This window comes from Gracilinanus agilis, chromosome 1 (assembly GCF_016433145.1).
Source record: "Gracilinanus agilis isolate LMUSP501 chromosome 1, AgileGrace, whole genome shotgun sequence".
NCBI lineage: Eukaryota > Metazoa > Chordata > Mammalia > Didelphimorphia > Didelphidae > Gracilinanus > Gracilinanus agilis.
The window spans coordinates 626,629,227-626,647,591 of record NC_058130.1 but is presented as its reverse complement, the minus strand read 5'-3'; the positions used below and the strand labels follow the sequence as shown (position 1 = coordinate 626,647,591).

The window sequence follows — 18,365 nt, the reverse complement described above, 5'->3', positions numbered from 1 at the left end:
CCCTGGGGTGGTGATGGCCACAGGTGCATTTATCTTTCCTATTAATTGCTATTAAAATTTAAAAAAAAATTAATTTCCAAGGGGCTAAATAATAATTTTTTTGGAAAGGGGGTGGTAGGCCAAAAAAGTTTGGGAACCATTGGTATAGACCCTGTTTCTCTGAGTGTTCTTCATTTATAAATTTGCTTCTTAAAATGTGATACCCAAGTGTAAATACCCATATGGTCTGACAAATAAAGAGAAGAATCTCAAGACATTTTTAATATGCATTCTATTATAATGCCCCAGGCTCTAATTTATGAACTTCTTAACAAGCTACTCCTTCGCTAGCTTGTGTTTATGAAGTTGACTTTTAGAAAATATTTATTGCTATATTCTGATTTTTATACCAATCATTGCCTAATTTACTCTTCTTTGAAACAAAGTAAAATAGCAAAAAACTATAATAGAGTCTAATAAGTGGATTCAACATTTTGCACCTAGAACCTCCCACTTCTCTACTAAGAAAAAAAAATATTTCATCCTCTGTTTCATGGAATTAAAACTATTACTCTTAATCTGAATTAAAAGGCTTCCTTTTAACTTTGTTTTCTTTTAGAGTGTTGCAGTCATTTTGTATATAATTCTCTTGCCCTGCTTTCTTCCCTTTGTCCCAATTCATACAGTCTTCCTATGTTTCTCAGGTTCCTAATATTCATTGTTTCTCATGGCAGGGTGTTCCAGATAGTATGACAATTAATAGGACCTGTTTTTTTGTAGAGCTATATTCATATCCTTTTAACACTAATTTTGTGGCCAGAGACAAATTCCTTAGTCTTTTTTAGGGTCAGGGTAAGTTTCTTTATCTCTGAAATAGTGATATTATTAATTTTGATACCTGTCTCATAGGGTTGTTGAGGCTCAAATGAGGCATGTATACAAATCATTTTGCAAACTTTGAAGTACTTTATAAATATCAGTTATTTTTATTCAGTTACCACAATTTGTTTAGCCATTCCCCAATAAGTTGGTACCAAATTTTGTTTCCAGTTTTTTGCTAACACAGAAATGCTGCTTAGAATATTGTGAATATATTTATTTGACACCTTGAAGTATATTCCTAACAAAGAGCTCCCTAGATTAGAGGGAATAAACATTTTAATGGTTTTTCTTGCATAATTTCAAGTTGTTTTCCAGAATGGTTGGATCATTTCACATCTCTAGCAACAATATATTAACTCTCTACTTGCAGCTACATTTTTTTATCATCTTTGCCAAAACGATGTGTTAGGTAAAATCTCAGTTTTGTTTTAATTGTCATTTCTCAAACATTTTTTTGTTTGGATCATTTTTTTCCCACATGGTTGTTGATAGTTTACATTTCAAATTTGATTGTTTGAGTCCAAGTATTAAAACTTTGCATTCCCTAATAAAATGTTAACAATATAGAACAATATCTAGTGTTCTCAATCATCTAGCTTATTACAAAACATTTTGCTGAAATCTAAATAAACTATATCCATATATACATATATATAAATAATATAAATAATATAAAATTTATATTTATATATAAATCTTTCCCTTCATTTAATAGTCTTGCAATTGTGTCCCCAAAAATGATGTTAACTTAACATGAAGTCATGTTCACTAACCAACACCCCTTTAATATATGTTCTAGAATTCTGCTAGGAATTGAACTCAAGATCACTTGCCTATTGTATTAAATATCCATTTTCCTTTTTTTTTGGAATTTTGGAATAATGATTACCCTTCTTCAATCAGTGGTTGTTCCTATTAATGCATTCCTTCAGAGATTCATGAAAGTGGCTCAGCAGACACCTCTGTTACTTCTTTTAGAACCCTAGTATATAATTCATCTGGATCTAGCAACCCAAACTCATCAGCTTGACCTTTATTGCTCTACTTCAACTCTATCAATTATATATGTTCTTGTACAAATATTATTTTTCTTGGTAGAGAAAACAAGTAAAATTAATACTGAGTAGTTCCACCTGTCAGTTGCATCTGTTATTATTGTCCCATCTACCTTGAGCACTTGTCTTATGCTTTCTTTGAACCTGTTCTTTTTCCTGATAATAGAAGTAAAAAGCCATTTTTGTTGTCCTTAGTATTCTTTGATGCTTAATCCGAGCCTTAGAATTCCTAAAATTGTTGTTACTGAACCAGATGAGCATTTGTATTTACTCAGCTTCCATTACTTGCCCTTGCTCCCATTTTCTATGCATGTTTTTAAAAAAGAAATCTAAATTGGTTGATGTCTCTGCATGTACTTAATTCTTTTTTTTTCTTTGACTCTTACTTTTCCATTTCACCAGAATTGTTTCTCTTTGGGTCTTTAGGATTTTATTCTTAATTCCTACCTGTCCATCCTTGACTAATTCCTTACATAGATTTTTATACCACCTTTTGAAATCTGCTTTCCAAATATCAAGAGTACTTGTCAAATTTGATTCTCAAATGTCACAAGTTAGATGATAGACTGGCCATTTGCCCCCAAGGTTCTAATCATTTCCACTCTAGCATTCTTCATGCTGTTGAAAATCAGATCCAGAATATCAGTTTCCTTTATTATTTCCTCCACCATTTGAAAGAAAAGTGATTATCGAGAGGCCAAGACATTCTTACCTGCTATACATATTTTTGACAGAATGAAAGTTACAGATAATAGATAATTTAGGCCCCTCAATATTGCTACCAGACCTTCATTTCAAACCTGTGGCCATGATTTGTTTCCTATAGCGTTCCTTAGTATAGGAGTTCTATAGTAAGCTGCCTCAGCTATATCACTTCTTTTTCTCCTTTCAATACTTTCAGCCAAATACTTTCCATAATACTGCCCCTCTTATGGTTCCCTCATTTTCCCACATAAGTATATTTCCTTTTTAAAAATAAATTTTTGTTGATATCTTTTGTCCTTTGCATCATTTATATCTCTCCTCAGTGTTATAATATATAACAAAGAATTAAAAAGAAAAAATAGTTCAGCAATGCGAAAAAGTCTGACATATGAGTGTTCTACATGTGTAATCCCATACCTCTGCAAAGCATAGGGGGAGAAGGAGATGGTATGCCTTTTCTTTGTGGCCCAGCTTGGTCATTGAAATTCTGCCTCATTCAGTTTCATTTGCTATGTTTGTTGTTTTTGTTCTTTCCATCTACATTTTATAATGTATATTGTTTTCCTGATTCTGTTTACTTCACTTTTATATCAGGTCATACAAGTCTTCCATTGTTTCTCTGTATTTGTCTTAGTCATTGTTTCTTAGAATGCAGTTGTATTCCATTATATTTTTATACTACATTTATGTTCTTCTACATCATTGTACAGTTGTTTAGTTGTTCTTCAGTTGATGAGTGTCTACATTGTTTCTAGTTCTTTGCTGCTATAAAAAAGAGCTACTGTAAATATTTTGGTTTATGTGGGACCTTTCTTTTTATCATTTACTTCCTTGAATTATATGCCTATCAGTATAATCTCTGGGCCAGAGATTTCTCCCTTCCTTTCCCCCTTTTTGTTTTTGTTTTTAAATGTTATACTTCTTTGTTCTTTGAAGCCTTTCCTCCATATTTAAGCTAGCTTTCATTTTCTCCAAATAACTTGGCAAATTCTTCAGTCCTTTCTGCTAGCTGAGAGATGAACCCACACTTTGACATAGTTTCTTGCACCTGGCAGAAACATAAAACATCATGTGCTCTGTGATAACTACTGGAAGAAGCATAGTGTAGGTGATAGGGAACCAGCCTCAAAGCCAGGATCCTGCTCTTTATACAACTTGACTATGTTACTGCAGATCTGCACTGAGAGAGGCTACTTAGCAGTCCTTCTCTCTGTGATAGTCACTGAAAATTTTTTTCCTGACATCTAGAAGCAAAATCTCCAGTCACTATGGCTTTATAGTTGTTCAGTTAATTAATTTAGTCCCTGTTAATAATTAGTTAGACCACTCTATTAGATTTATTAAGTTATCAAGAGCAAGAGCTCATCTTATTTATCTTTGTGTATCCTTCAGTGCTTCACCTGAATAGTAGATATTTAATAAATGATGAGTTTCTTGAATAAGTAGTGCCCATGGGTATTACTGAAAGGAGAACACAAAAAGAAAGGGAAAAATTAAAGAATTTAATTCTGTCTAGTACTGGGAGAATGCCACCAAAGTTAAAGACTTGTAGCTAACTGAACTGATTGACATTCTCTATCCCCATCCCTGTACCTATAAAGAAAGTATAAATCAGTAGTAAATATCTTATAAAGTACAAAGGAAGAAATAAAGGATGTGAATAAATATAAATTGGTTTTTAAGGCTAATGTAGAACAGAAAAATTGGACCACAACTGATGGGAACGTAAACAATTGTATATTTAGGTTTGATTTCTCCATATATTAGTATAAAAAATAAACCCTAGATTTGTGTATTTTCATATCTGTAAGAAACTTATATTTAGAAATAATTATATAATTTCTTCTTTCTTCATATATTCCTTTTTTAAAACCCCGCTTAAGAATGATAAACTTCAAGATAGTTGTGAGGTGCTTCCCAAGAAACTTTTATTGACTGAATTTAGATCACTGGTGGTTAGTCACTCTGGATCCAGAAATGCATCCATTATAAGAAATGATTATGGACAACTAAACAACTTTAAGAAATTCAAAAAGGTAGGTACTTAATTTATCACAAGAGGGCAGTATTTGATATATAAAAATAGTATTTTGCTGTAAGATTGATTTGCACCATACTTAATGTGTCAAACTTGTTCTATATACCTGCAGCTAAATAACAACTTATGCCTTGAGCGTTTCATAATTATTCCTTGAATATGACTGATTAAGCCTTCACCTTTTTCAGCCAGTCTACATAAATTCAGTGTTGGGGGTGGTGGAGCTAGGGAAGTAGGATGGTATAAAACTAACATATGTCAGATTAGTATTAAGAATTTATTTATTTGTGCCTAGTCATACTCTCAGTTGAATGCTTGAAATGCATTTATTTCTGTTTTGCCTGTAATTAAAATTATCTTTTTCATAGCATTTATTTTGATATGCAAAAACTAAAAGTCATTTAAAATTTTTGAAGTTGCTTATATCGTTATGAAAGCATTATCATTTTCATAATACTCAAGTCAGGGAATAGGAAGGTTTTAAGGATTTAGACTGAAGTGTTTTAGACTTTAGAGGAGAATCCAGTAATTAGAATTTCATCTACAAATGAATATATTGCACTTTTTAATCTGGAATTACTTCATGATGTTCCAGTATGTAAACTCTGAAGCTGTCTTTAAAGGGTAATGCCAAATTGGGTTTCAACAACTTGTAAAAATATCAAATTTTTCTAGTTAAAAATTTTGTGCTGCAACTCATATCACATATCAAAACAGCATCTAATGGGAATACTTTAATAAAAATTAACAAATTATGTAAAATTTTAAAATAGCAAAACATAAGAAAAAATAATTTCTCTGAGCTTATCAGAAACTTTTATGTTCTGAATTGTTCTAAAGCAGTACCACAGTAATAGTAATAGTTGAAAAATTAGAAGCTCTTTGAAATAATTGCATAAAACTTCACAGACCTCAAAATTGCCATCAAATATCCAAATACCATTTTGACTACTTTGCTTTTGCTGAAGTATTTTAAGCTATAGGTTTTCAGAACAATAGAAATAACTTCATTTACATAGCTCTGCTTTGTAAAGTTAATGACCCTTTTCTATCTAGTTCTTTTGAAAATGTCATAATCTTACTTTGCTAATATATTTTCTTATATTTTAATGTGTTGTTTTATTATTATGATAATAATATTAAAATTTTGTGATAATTTTGGACTTTTCTGTCTAATAGGTAGCTTATCCCGGGGCAGGAAAACTTCCATCCATCATTGGAGGATCAGATCTAATAGCTCATCATGCTAGAAAGAATGCAGAATTAGAAGAGTGGCTAAGACAAGAAATAGAGGTCAGTAAGAAATCATTTTATATTTTATTTCTATTTGGTTCTTTTAAAGTATTCTTAGAACAAAATTCAAAACATGGCCAAAAATAGGTGATCTACAATTAATTATTCCCAGAAAAATGCCATGAGTTTTATTGCATTAAGGTTAATGTTTATGCCAGGATAATTGCACACAACTATAATCCCAGTTTCCAGGAAACTCTTTGAGCTTCAGTGACTTGTGTGATCAGATGTCTTCATTGGATCAATAGAGTGAGTCCTGAGAAGTGGGGGATCTCCAGGTTACCTGAGGAAGAGCACAGACCATTTGTAGGTCAGAAACAGAAAGTCTAAGCTCAGTATTGATCATTGATGGAATTAGGCCTATTAGTAGCCTCCACACTTCTAGACTAGGTGAAATGGGGAGATACAGTGTTTAAAAATAATATAGTAATGCTCACCAGATTAGAAGAAATGTCAGAGCTCTTTCTGTTCATCACTTTATTTAGACATTAATATTTTCATTTAAGCTATTTAGATTAAGAAAAAAGGATGTTCAGTGGGGACCAGCACCTTTAGTGTGAGGGCTTATTGTGCCCTTTTCAAGACTGCTCATCTACTTTTGGTGTCTTTTACCCAACTCTCACCTGTGACTTTAAGAAGCTATAGCTTGTGCAGTGGCCACACCTGGTAAACCATCTTGGCAAATGGGCTAAATCAGATCGAGGGTAATCAGTATGCCTCAAGCCCATGGGTGAGTTACAGGGGAATGTCTACCCCAAGCATATGAAGACTTCTCTTGGCAGAATGGGTGAAAGAGAACGATTTGTTCCAAAGGCAGTGAAGGTGGCCTGAAGTGGATGCAAGTGCTTAGAGCTCAGTCTGGCATCAAAGATCCCTGGGTCATCTACTGCATTCCAAAATATCACTATTTGTCTTGATTTTTGTCTTGCCACTGGACAACTCTGGAAAAGAGAGTGAGACTGATGTCTCTGGGTTACCCTGCCTCACTTAAATCTAACTCACAAACAAGTAAAGACATCACCCATGATATCATTGGATCTCTTTGAAAATGAAGGATGAACAAGAGTTCCTGAGCTACTCTAAGTCAGTCTGTTAATTTACAAATTTTGATATGGCATTATGTATTCTAGGAATTGTCATATTAAATATATAGAGCCCAATACCTAATAACTTCTCATTCATCATGGCACAGAGATTCTAGCCAGTTTTGTGCCTTTTCCTAGTCTGATCTCCCAAGTTCTAACTTGCTTTGTCACTACCAGCAACTATAGTTTTCACTCTGTTCTTCTCTGCTGTTTATCTCTCTGATTCTTCTGTAATGGTGTCTCAGTCTGTTTTATTCCTCTGTAAGAGATCTATTTCTCTTTGTCACCATCTCCCACTTTTGGAGTGTCAGTTTCTATGTATGATAGTGCTTTGTGTTACACAGTAACTTTTTATTATATAACTAAAAAATAAGAGTAAGTGGAACTTACTAGAATCTAAGTGAGTAGGTTCCACTTACTCTTATTGTTTAGTTATATAATAAAAAGTTACTGAGTAACACAAAGTCTAAACTTTATTTTATATGCAAGGAAAATTACATTGGAGAAATCCTTGAAATAGTTTAATTGTTGTAATAACCCCATGAATGAAGCGAGTTAATGTATAATATTTTTTGAAACATTTTTATTCTGCTTAAATGGAAGGGTACTTTATTCCTGCCTGGTAGAATAAAATTTGCCAACCATTGACAAATATGTTTTCTGGTTACATTTCTTAAAAATACATAAAATTATTTTGTAGCTTCATGATTAAAGATGTGTTTTTCACCACTCCCTAATGCCATTCCTAAATTTACATTGAAAAGACTCCAACCTTTAGAAAATATATAATCATTGTTTTCCCTTTTTAGGAGGTAGAGAGATGAGAGATGGCAGAAGAGGGGAAGTATGAAAGTGGCATTGGAAAGTAAAGGAGTATATCTACTCTTGGCCCAGTGTATCAGGAAACATGAGAGAATAGAATTCTATTTCCATTAAAATAATTAAAGTCACATATTTATATTTTTCCAATTGAGCTATTATCCAAAATCACTTTGTAATCCACATTCACTATTTTGTAGCATGACATTTCTTGTTCAGAAATTTTTAATATCAGAACTAGCCAGCATTTTGTAAGTTTTAATTATCTTATCCCTAGCATGAGCTAGCATTGTTACTTTTGCTTCAGAAATCTCAGATTCTTACCTTTTTCATTGCATGTATATAAATGTAAATTTTTCCAATGTCATACTACTTTTTCATAATTTTGTTTTTATTATAGGTATTTTGAGTGCCCTATGACACCATACTTTATGATGTACTGTAGCTTGCTGTGCAATATATCTTAGCTAACATTTTCTTCTTTACTTTGAAAGTAGTATATAATTACCTTTATATCTTTCCACCTTTGTCAGTTTTTTCAGTTAACCCCAGCTGTTCTTGCTGTTATTTGTTGTATTGTAGTTTATCTGTTTTTCTGCTTCCCTTTTCCTTCCATTGTTCTTTTTTGCTTCACTCTCTCCCTTTCTCTACTTTCAAAACACACAGGGCTTAGATTTTATAGCTACTTGATTAGTTCACACTTTATGTGAATTTAGGTCTTTTTATTCTCTCCGCACAATAAAGTGTAATGGCTCTTGTTACTTCATTGATATTAATTTCAGTTTTAAACAGTTCTGATGATGTTTGTGTTGAGTACATTATAAAATAGTTGACCCTTATTCATGTTCTTTTGAATACACATTAGGGAATAGTAGAAAGATATGATAAAGAAGAAAGAGATATTGATCAGAATTAATAAGCTGGATATTTAATGGAGGGCAAAATTTTGAAAATCTTTTTATTTTGATAGGTACAGAACAAACATGCAAAAGAAGAATCTCTTGCTGATGATCTCTTTAGGTAAAATTTTGTTTATTTCAGGTTTCTTGTGCTTTCAAAGATGTTATTTTTTTGATGCCAAAAATGTGTACAGTCTTCAGTAAAACAACTGAGGCTGAGCTCTGAACGAATAGCTATTTATTAAAGGAACCTGGTCCTCTTCGACAAATAAGATCCCAGACCTCTAGATGACCCCTCTGTGCTCCAGAGTACAAGACACCAACCATTGCTGGGCAACAGAGGGAATTGACAAAAGGGCCCAGGGTGCCTTAGAATAACCAGGGGACTTTCCACAGAGACTTATGATATCCTTATCATGCAGGACTTAGATGGTTAGGCCTAGGTTTGAGGTCTAGAAGTCTTCCAAATACTGATGCTATTCATCAGACCACATGGGTAGAGACCTCTACAAATTTAATGTATCTATTGAACTATTTAAATTAATCTATTCACTCCTAATTCTATTATGATTAGTTGACTTTCATTAACTGACTAAATATATATGAATGTCTTAATACGCAAAAAAATAATCACTACTCCCATGAAATCATATTAAACTGAGTTAGAACAGAGGTAAAATAATTGATTTATGATGGTCAAAAGTCTACTCAAATAGAGTAGGGGTCTTTCTCATATGTTTCTCATATAGTTTGAAAGCAAATATAATGCATGTGGCTCCAGTCTCCTCAAAGCAGTATATTATGTTCACTCCATTTTCAGTCTTATCATAGTAGTAATAATAGGTTTTCTATTTCAAGAACTCATCAGACTTGTCTAGTTTCATTTTCTGAAATTCTGCACAGATTTATCCATTTTTCTCTTTTTCTGATTAGCCTAAATTTAGAATCTCTAAAGCAAGCATACTTTAAGAGTTTGGAGCTTTCTTTATATCAGTTATGAGATATATCTCAACTTGATGTATCACTTATGATATATGCCACAACATACTTTAAATCATTGTGTGGTCTAGAACCAAGAAAAATAAAATAAATGCACCAAGCTAACACAAATCTACTAGTAATGTAATTTGGCTGATAAGCTGTGACATTTTCATGCCTAAGCAAAAACATTAATGAATGAGTTCTGACTTAAGGCAAGTTAAATGCTGGATCATTTGTTTAGTCTTAAGTTGCTCATGCATGAAAACAAAGGACTATATTAGAATTTCAGTTGGCTTTTGGTGGGGAGGGATTTAAGGATGACTGTGATTTAATTCCTATTCATCACATTCCTGTGGGCATAGTAAAAATTTACCTATCTTATCATTAAATGAAAATAGACAACATTGTAAAAGTATATGCATGGATGGATATAATTTTACTACATTTTCTAAAATGTAGGACAAGAAAGTTTTTTAATAAAAGTTTTTAAAAAAGTTTTTCCTCCAGAGAACTAATTTTAATTCATTGCCATGTAAATTATCTGTAGAGATTTTTGTTATTGTTCAAAGGATTTTTTCCTTTAATATTAAGTAATGATTGTCAAAACTTACAGGTGAAGAAGCAGTAGAAGTGCACAAAAGTGGATAGGTGGATGGCCACATTTAGTTAATTGAGGTAGGGATAGGAATAGGGACTAGTCATGGGATTTCATTTTTACTGGGAACTCTCGGATCAGGAAATTGTCTTTACCAGTACAGATCAGTGATTTTTCACACTAACCTCTCTCTCTCTTTGTGACAAAAGCAAAATTAGAACTCTCCTTGCTTACTTATTCCTAATCCTGCTGAAGAATTCTTTAATCACTATTTCATTAATATTTCAAAGTAATGGAAATGCATTTTTTAAAATCATTTTAACCTCTTTTCCTTTACAGATACAACCCTAATGTAAGAAAAAGAAGATAACTGAAGTGTTAAAGAAGCAATCACATGGCAAACATTAATCTGAATGTATACAGAGTTGTAATATATAGAAGAGATTTCAATAGCAGATGTTTTATAACTTAAATTCATCATTAAATGAAATACTTACCCAAAATACATTTCTTTCATGTGGGATAGTTTTTTTCAGTTTCAAATTTTCCAGGAACTTTCATCCCCACCAAAGGTGACAGGTGTCAATTCATCAATTATACCTGTCTCTTTGATCAGTTATAGGGGTCTGCCTTAGCAGGTGAGTTTTCCACAGAGATTATAGCCTTCAAGTTGTATGTAAGCTTTGCTGCCTGGTCTGTCCTATCAAGTTTCCTAGATATCAAAACTTCTCATAAGGAAGATAAAATTCAGGCTAGTATAGATTATGTGTTATGCTTATATTGAAGTATAAGAGGCTCACCTAAATTGAGGATAGAAATAAATTTTAGACCAGAAAGGGATATCTAGAGATTATATCATCCAATTTATAAGAATAAAGAGAGGCTCTGCCAAAACTATAATAATTATTTTTTATTATTATTATTATTATTCCTATTGACTCCCAGAGGAGCATAGGGCCGCAACCATCTCATGTCAACAGACTCTGTTCTGGGCAACTTCCCCCAACTGGGCCCATGTGATTCCAACGGTCTTTGTTTCGTTTTTGGCATATCTTTGCCAGTTCTGTTTTGGCCTTCTGACTTTCCTCCTCCCTGGTGGGCCCCAGCTCAGTGCTTGTCTGGCAACATTGTCCTCCGATTTTCATAGCGTCCTGACTGATGGGATACTGAATTGTTCTTTCCCAGAGTCTGGTATTGGAGATCTTTTCAGGCCATCTGATGTTCAAGATGTGACGTAGACATCTGTTAACAAAGACCTGGAGTTTGTTGGCTTTTGCCAGCACGCTTCATGGACTCTGTTGGAGAGCAATCTTCCAGACTAGGTGATCGTTGGTTTTGTTGGTTTAATGAGGTTGCAGTTTCTGTAGCAAGTGAGATTTTTACGGGGTGAGGTTGCTAGCCTCGAGCCCAACCCTCCTCCTTTTTCAGCCAGGCTTGAGACCATCCTTGGCGGAGTTAAACTATAATAATAATGAGGGCCAATAACCAATGAGAGGGGAGATAGAGAAAGTCTATGATGGTGAGACTCTCCTCTAGCTCTCCCCTCTTGCCAAATATACACTGGGAGACTTCGAGGGGGTGTCACCCCAAAACTGGGTGACCTGGATGGTTGTGCCGCCCCAGAGGAGTTGGGGGGCGAGGCTTCCCTATAAGATGAGGTATGTGGTACCCCAATCTGATTCTGAAAGAGGGCGGGGTTCACACAAGCCTCCCCTGAAGTCAACTTCACAGCAGGTAGTCTGGCTCCAAGATGGAGGCAGCTAGACCAAGCTGTGATTCCCCTCCCCACTCCTTGTCTCTCAGGCACTCTGGAACACTATCTGACTAAAGAATGGCTTTTATTATTTGCAATTCAGGGGTTGGGGAAAGGGGTGAAGGACAGAGGTATTTGGGGTGCCCTCTTCTCTATTTCTATGGAGTCTGTCACTCAGGTGGGAACCTTTGGGCTTCCTACTCCCAAGCTTCTTCTCCTGCCTCTTCTCCTTCAGTTTCTATTTCTATTTCTATTTCTATTTCTATTTCTATTTCTATCCTTTCTATAATTGTAAGTTAGACCAGAAAGGGTCTCTCAGCAAGATTGGGTAATGAGGGAAAGGGACTAAGAAATTGCTCCCAAAATGGAGTCCAAAAACTTAGCTGACTCAGTGGTTGAAGTCTTGATGGGTGAAAAGCGATGGGAAGTCTTTGACCAGGGAATCAGGGTTTTAATGTCCAAAGAAAGATCCTCAGGAAGCTCTCAGGACTGGATCCAAGCTGAGATGTCCACCTCCTTCCTCTCCCAGTCCTCAGCCAGAAGTCCTCTTCTTTCCTTCCTCCTCCAGAGAAATCTAGAATTCTCTCTGGTCTCTCAATTGTCACCAACTGTCAGTCACTTCTTCTCTGACTCCTTTTGTCCCATCCCCCTTGCACAAATCCCATCCTTGCAAATTTCTTAATCTTAAAAATTGAGAAATCAACATAGTATGACAACTGGACCTTACTATCTGCTCTTTTAACTAATTCAGTTCAATTCACAGTTAATGATTTGGCTAGTCATACACTCCCCATTTAAGCTACTTAAGTAGTTCTTATTACATCACTTCCATCCAGTTGGCTTTCCCAGACACCTAAGAACTATTTGTCATGGATCTTTGTTTTTATTGTCTCTGATTGATAAACTATAACTTACTTATAAAATTGCCTGAAGCTTTATTTAGTGTAAGAAATGGAAAGATATCCAAATGTATGTTTTTTTAGGGTAAATTTGTGACTAGGAGTCTGCTTATGAATTGACCTATTAAAATTTAAATATAAGTATGCAGTAATGATCATTCTGTGTTTATGAAAGTTTTTAAGAGTTTGGTTTCTTTTACAAACAAAACTCCAAGAAGGCAGCTAGGTGAATTGAGAGCCAGGCCTAGAGAGAACTTTACTGTTCTTCTGCCTTGGAACAAATATACAGTATTGATTCTAAGACAGACAGTAAGGGTTTAAAAAATACTTCAATATTTTAGTGAATATTTGATCTCATCATTGAGAGTTTATCCTCCAGTGGTGCATATAACAACCAATCCATTCATGCCTCCTCATCCTATGTATCTCTAAACCAAGATTTTCCAAAAATTCACTACTAGGTTGACTTTTTATCTAGCATGCTACTAGAAGCCTTCCTAACATTTTCTTGACATGGCAAGAATACTAGCAAAGGGGTAGCTAGATGGCTCAGTGGATAGAGTCAGTCCAAGAGACAGGAGATCCTGGGTTTGAATCTTTCAGACACTTTCTAGCTTTGTGACCCTGGGCAAGTCACTTAACCCCAATTGCCTATCCCTTATTGTTCTACTGCCTTGAACCAATACTTAGTATTAATTCTAAGACAGAAGGTAAGAGTTTTTTTAAAAAGTACCATCAAGGTGTGTATATTTTCTATTCCGTATCCTATTCTTGTATTCTTGTATTCTTGATGACTCATCTTTTTTAGTCATACTTTTCTTTGATTTCTTTTATACTACTTCTTCGTAATTATTTGTTTATAACATGTTGCATCCCACTCATCAAATTTTTGACGTTTGAGGTACTATTTATAAACTCCGAGGACCTTTGCTTTCATCAAATTATATATCATAAAATATCAGCATATCAATTCTGGGAAGTGTGTATCATTTTTCATTCATAAACATAATTTTTCCTCAAAACATTTAGGACACTTTATGTTTATAGTAGGTCATCTAAACTCAGGAAGTTTGTTGAAAATGAAACAATACTAGCCTTTATGTTAGTCAGTTTATTTCCATCTTCAATGTCAGCTTGTCATTAAGGGACATGCCGCCCTGTGATTTGTGTAATGGACCTTAGAAAGATCTGGAAGTTATACTAGAAAAGAGAAGAAAGAATAAGGTTTTTAAGTTCTTACAGTTTTATGAGTTCAAAATAAATTTTAAAATGCCTCATATCTATAGTTGACTTAAGAAAGTAGAGATGGGAGTAGTTCAAGATTGTCAATAACAGTTATATTCAAATATATTCCATCTCAGAATATAAGCATTTGATGCCTTGGAGCTCTTGTGCCTTCATTAATGGCCTATAAAACATACAATTTCATCATTAGTAACTTAACAAAATGGGATTCTTTTTATGTGCTTTCCCCATAAATCTAAAAAAAAAATGCACACCATACTACAAAAACCCTTTGTTATATATATTTTCAAGATGGTAGCTGTAGGAAAGCCAGATTTTTTTTTCTTTTATCACCACTTTTGCCCTTGCTTTCGGCTAGTTTCCCATGTAACTATAAATGATGGATCTGTTGAGGAACTTAAATCTAGTTGGGTGCCACTAGACTGGCTTTGGTACTCTTGGTGTCCTCAAGAAATAATATAGTTTAAGATTATTTAGACAACACTACTTCTCTATTTCATGAGTAGGCATGGATAGTTTGTCATCTGCAGTGTTGGAAATAATACATCAGTGAAATCACAGATCTGTTTTGTTATTTACAAAATGCTGTTTTCACAACAACTCTGTGAGGTGGGAGATGTAAATTGTAGTATCCCTAACTTACAAAAGCCATCCCTCAAAAAACCTAAGAATTATTTAGTTTCACTGCTAACTAGTAACAGAGTAGGGATTCAGACATTGATCATCAAACTGCAAATCCAACATTGTCAATATTCATTTTATTCAACAAAGATCAAGTTCCTCTAATATTCAGGGCATTGTGTTTTACAAAGAGGGTACAACAAAGGGTCCCCTTTAAGTAGAGGTGTCAGACCCAGGAACCAGATTAAAATATAATTAGGAAATATTAAACAAAATTAAAATATAATAAAATATAAATTACATTTTAAAATTTAGTACTTGGCCAGCATATTACTGCAGATTAGTGGCTCATTCTATTTGAGTTTGATACCACTGCTCTTAAGCATATAATTCATGGGACTGGGAAAGGAGAAAGACAAGTCTACAAAAAAAAATAACATGTTTGAAGAAAGTGCTATAAAACATTTGAAGAAATCATTTTCAGATAGGATATGAGGGAAGGTTTCATGGAGAAGATACTTGCTTGAACCTTGAAGTGATGAAGGAATTTCAACATAATTCAGAAATATCAAGCAAGGAGAATATTCCATGAGCATAGGTGGAGAATAACAAGCGTGAGAACAGAAGTCAATAGTGAGAGCCTAATTATGAGATTTGGATGTTTTGGAAGCCACTAACAGGTTCTGACTAGAAAAATGGTAATGGGTTAACAAGATTATATGCAACAGTATGATGCTTTTAACAGTAGAGAGACAAGGCAAGACCAGTTAAGCTATTTAATGTGAATACAATTTGAACTCAGTTGATTGCAATGTAGTGGATAGGAAAGGCCAGATGTGAAGTATAAGTGTTAAAGGAGACATAGCCAGACTTGGGAATTGGTTGGGTAATGGATGGAATGAAGAAGAAAAGTTGACAGATCAGGAGACTTCCGGTTAAGATGGCTGCAGAGTAAGGAGCAGCTGCTCGATCTCTCCTAACCGAAGCATACAGGACTCCTCAAGGGGACATAAAAACGAATCCAGACGAATGAAGGAACCCCACAACAGGGTGCAGCGTTGAAGGTACGCAAAATCAGGGCATTTCTATGCTATAAAGGGGTGAAACAGCTCTCACTAAAATGCAAGAGGAAGAAGCCCCTCCCCCACCCCCCACACCACACACCTCGCACAATACCAAGGCCAACGCACAAGAGTGAAAACAGGATTGGGGCAACCAGTTAATCACTAGCAGCCCCAGGGCTTGTACCTGTGTGCTACAAGATGAGGGACCCCAAGTAGCTGGGGGGCACGCACGGACTTTTCCCCTAGTGTCCAAGTGGGTAAAGGCACCGCCTCGCCTCGGGCTGGGACAAAGGCCTCTAACACACAGACTTTCCCAAGCGCCTGAAGGCATCGCCTCAGGTGCGAATAAAGATCTCCAGCCCACAGACTTTCCCTAGCTTCTTCGTGGGTGAAGGCAGTGCCCTAAGAGGTCTGCACTGGTAAAGGCAGTGCCCTAGGCTTGAATAAAGATCTCCAGCCCAGGCTTGGACCTCCAGTGAGGACCCGGTGCGGACCAGAGCGTGGCTGTGGAAGCAGCCCCAAAGACTGCTGAAGGAGCCTCGGCCAGAGGGGCAGACCGGGGTCTACCAGGAGGCCTGACCCCGACGACAAGGAGACCGGAGCACTGGGAGCTTAGAAAACGCAGGCAGACCCTGAGTGTGAAGACAAAGCGGAAAAGGGGCGGGGCTAACGATGGCAAGCCAAGAACTCCAGAGGAAGAAAAAGATTATCAAGAAAAACTCTGGAACACTCGACAACTTTTACACAGAGAAAATCCAGACAACAGAGGAGGACAAACAAGTAATATCCAAACCTTCCCCAAAAAATGAAAGCTGGTCACAAGCTATTGAAGAGTTCAAAAATGAGATGTTGAAGAAGATGGAAGAGATCTGGCAAAAAAAAAGCAGCTTAAAAGGCAGAATTTTGCAATTGGAAAGTGAGGATCAGAAATCAAATGAACTGATAAGCAAATTGAACACCAGAAATGACCAGATTGAAAAGGAAAACCAAAAGATTATAGCCGAAAAACCAGTCCTTAAAGGCTAGAATTGAAAAATTAGAACATAATGATCTCTCAAGACAACAAGAACAAATAAAACAAAGCCAAAAGACTGATAAAATAGAAGGAAACATGAAATATCTTAATGAGAAAGTGACAGACCAAGAAAACCGGTCGAGAAGAGACAATTTGAGAATCATTGGTCTTCCAGAAAAGGCAGAAATTAATAGAAACTTGGACTCCATACTTAACGAAATTATTCAGCAAAATTGCCCTGAAGTTCTACAACAAGAGGGCAATATAGACATTGAAAGGATCCATAGATCACCCTCTACACTGGACATAGAAAAGTCAACACCAAGGAATATAATAGCAAAATTTAAGAGCTTCCAAGTAAAAGAAAAAATCTTACAAGAAGCCAGAAAGAGACAATTCAAATATCAAGGAGCACCAATCAGGATCACACAGGATCTGGCAGCCTCCACGCTAAAAGACCGCAAGGCTTGGAACACAATATTCAGAAAGGCAAGAGAGATGGGTCTTCAGCCACAGATCAACTACCCATCGAAACTGACTATATACTTCCAGGGGAAAGTATGGGCATTCAATAAAATTGAAGAATTCCAAGTTTTTGCACAAAAGAGACCAGGACTAAATGGAAAGTTTGATACCCAACCACAAAAACCAAGAGAAACATGAAAAGGTAAATAAGAAACAGAGGGAAAAGAAAGAAAACTTATAATTCTTTAAATTTGACTCTTTAAGGGCTTAAATAAGATCTAATTATCTGTATTACTATGTAGAGAAATGCTATGTATAATTCTCTGTAGTGAACTCTATTGACTATTATAGTATTCACTAATACAGTAATCAGAAGAATAATTCATAGGGAGAGGATAGGAAACTAAATGGTCTAAGATGACATATGGGGTGGGAAAGAGGTGGGGAATAGTAGGGGACACCAAGAAAAATCTGAGTAAATAAGAAAAATAGGATATTCTATTACACACAAAGAGGGCATGGGAAGGGGAGGGGATAAATACTGTCATAAGAAGGAGAGGAAGAGAGCATTAAGAGGGAATAATCAAACCTTACTCTCAGTATAATCAACCCGGAGAGGGAAGAGTAGCTTTATTATCCATTCGGATAAAAAAACTATCTAACCCTACTGAGAAAGTCAGAAGGGACAAACCAAAGGGAACAGGGGAGTGAGGAGGTTAAAAAAGGGAGGGGAGAAGAAGGGGGAGGGAATTCATTAGGCCTTTAAAAATAAAAAGAGGGGAATAACAAGGGAGGGGGCAGAAAGGGAAGTCAATCAAGGGAGGGGATAAGGGACACCGGCTCAAAGCAAACCACTGGTTTAAAAGAAAATAGTATAAGAAGAAGGGGTGGGTCTAGAGGAGAATACAAAAATGTCAGTGAATGCACAACTGATAATTGTAACTCTGAATGTGAATGGGATGAACTTGCTCA

The 18,365-nt window shown here is 35.4% G+C and overlaps 1 protein-coding gene across 2 annotated transcripts in view; it reads left to right on the top strand.

Annotated features, from left to right (window-relative positions):
* Positions 1–11,186, top strand: part of NBN (nibrin) — a 39,123-nt gene extending 27,937 nt beyond the window's left edge. Inside the window, exons 11-15 of one of the 2 annotated variants that reach the window (XM_044668359.1) lie at positions 4,305–4,310; positions 4,505–4,657; positions 5,839–5,952; positions 8,827–8,876; positions 10,671–11,186. In XM_044668359.1, the coding sequence (XP_044524294.1) occupies positions 4,305–4,310; positions 4,505–4,657; positions 5,839–5,952; positions 8,827–8,876; positions 10,671–10,701 (354 nt within the window). In that variant the 3' untranslated portion in view covers positions 10,702–11,186. The remainder of the gene's footprint in view (positions 1–4,304; positions 4,311–4,504; positions 4,658–5,838; positions 5,953–8,826; positions 8,877–10,670) is intronic. The other variant, XM_044668365.1, reaches the window with a different exon arrangement.
* The last annotated feature ends 7,179 nt before the right edge of the window (positions 11,187–18,365 follow it).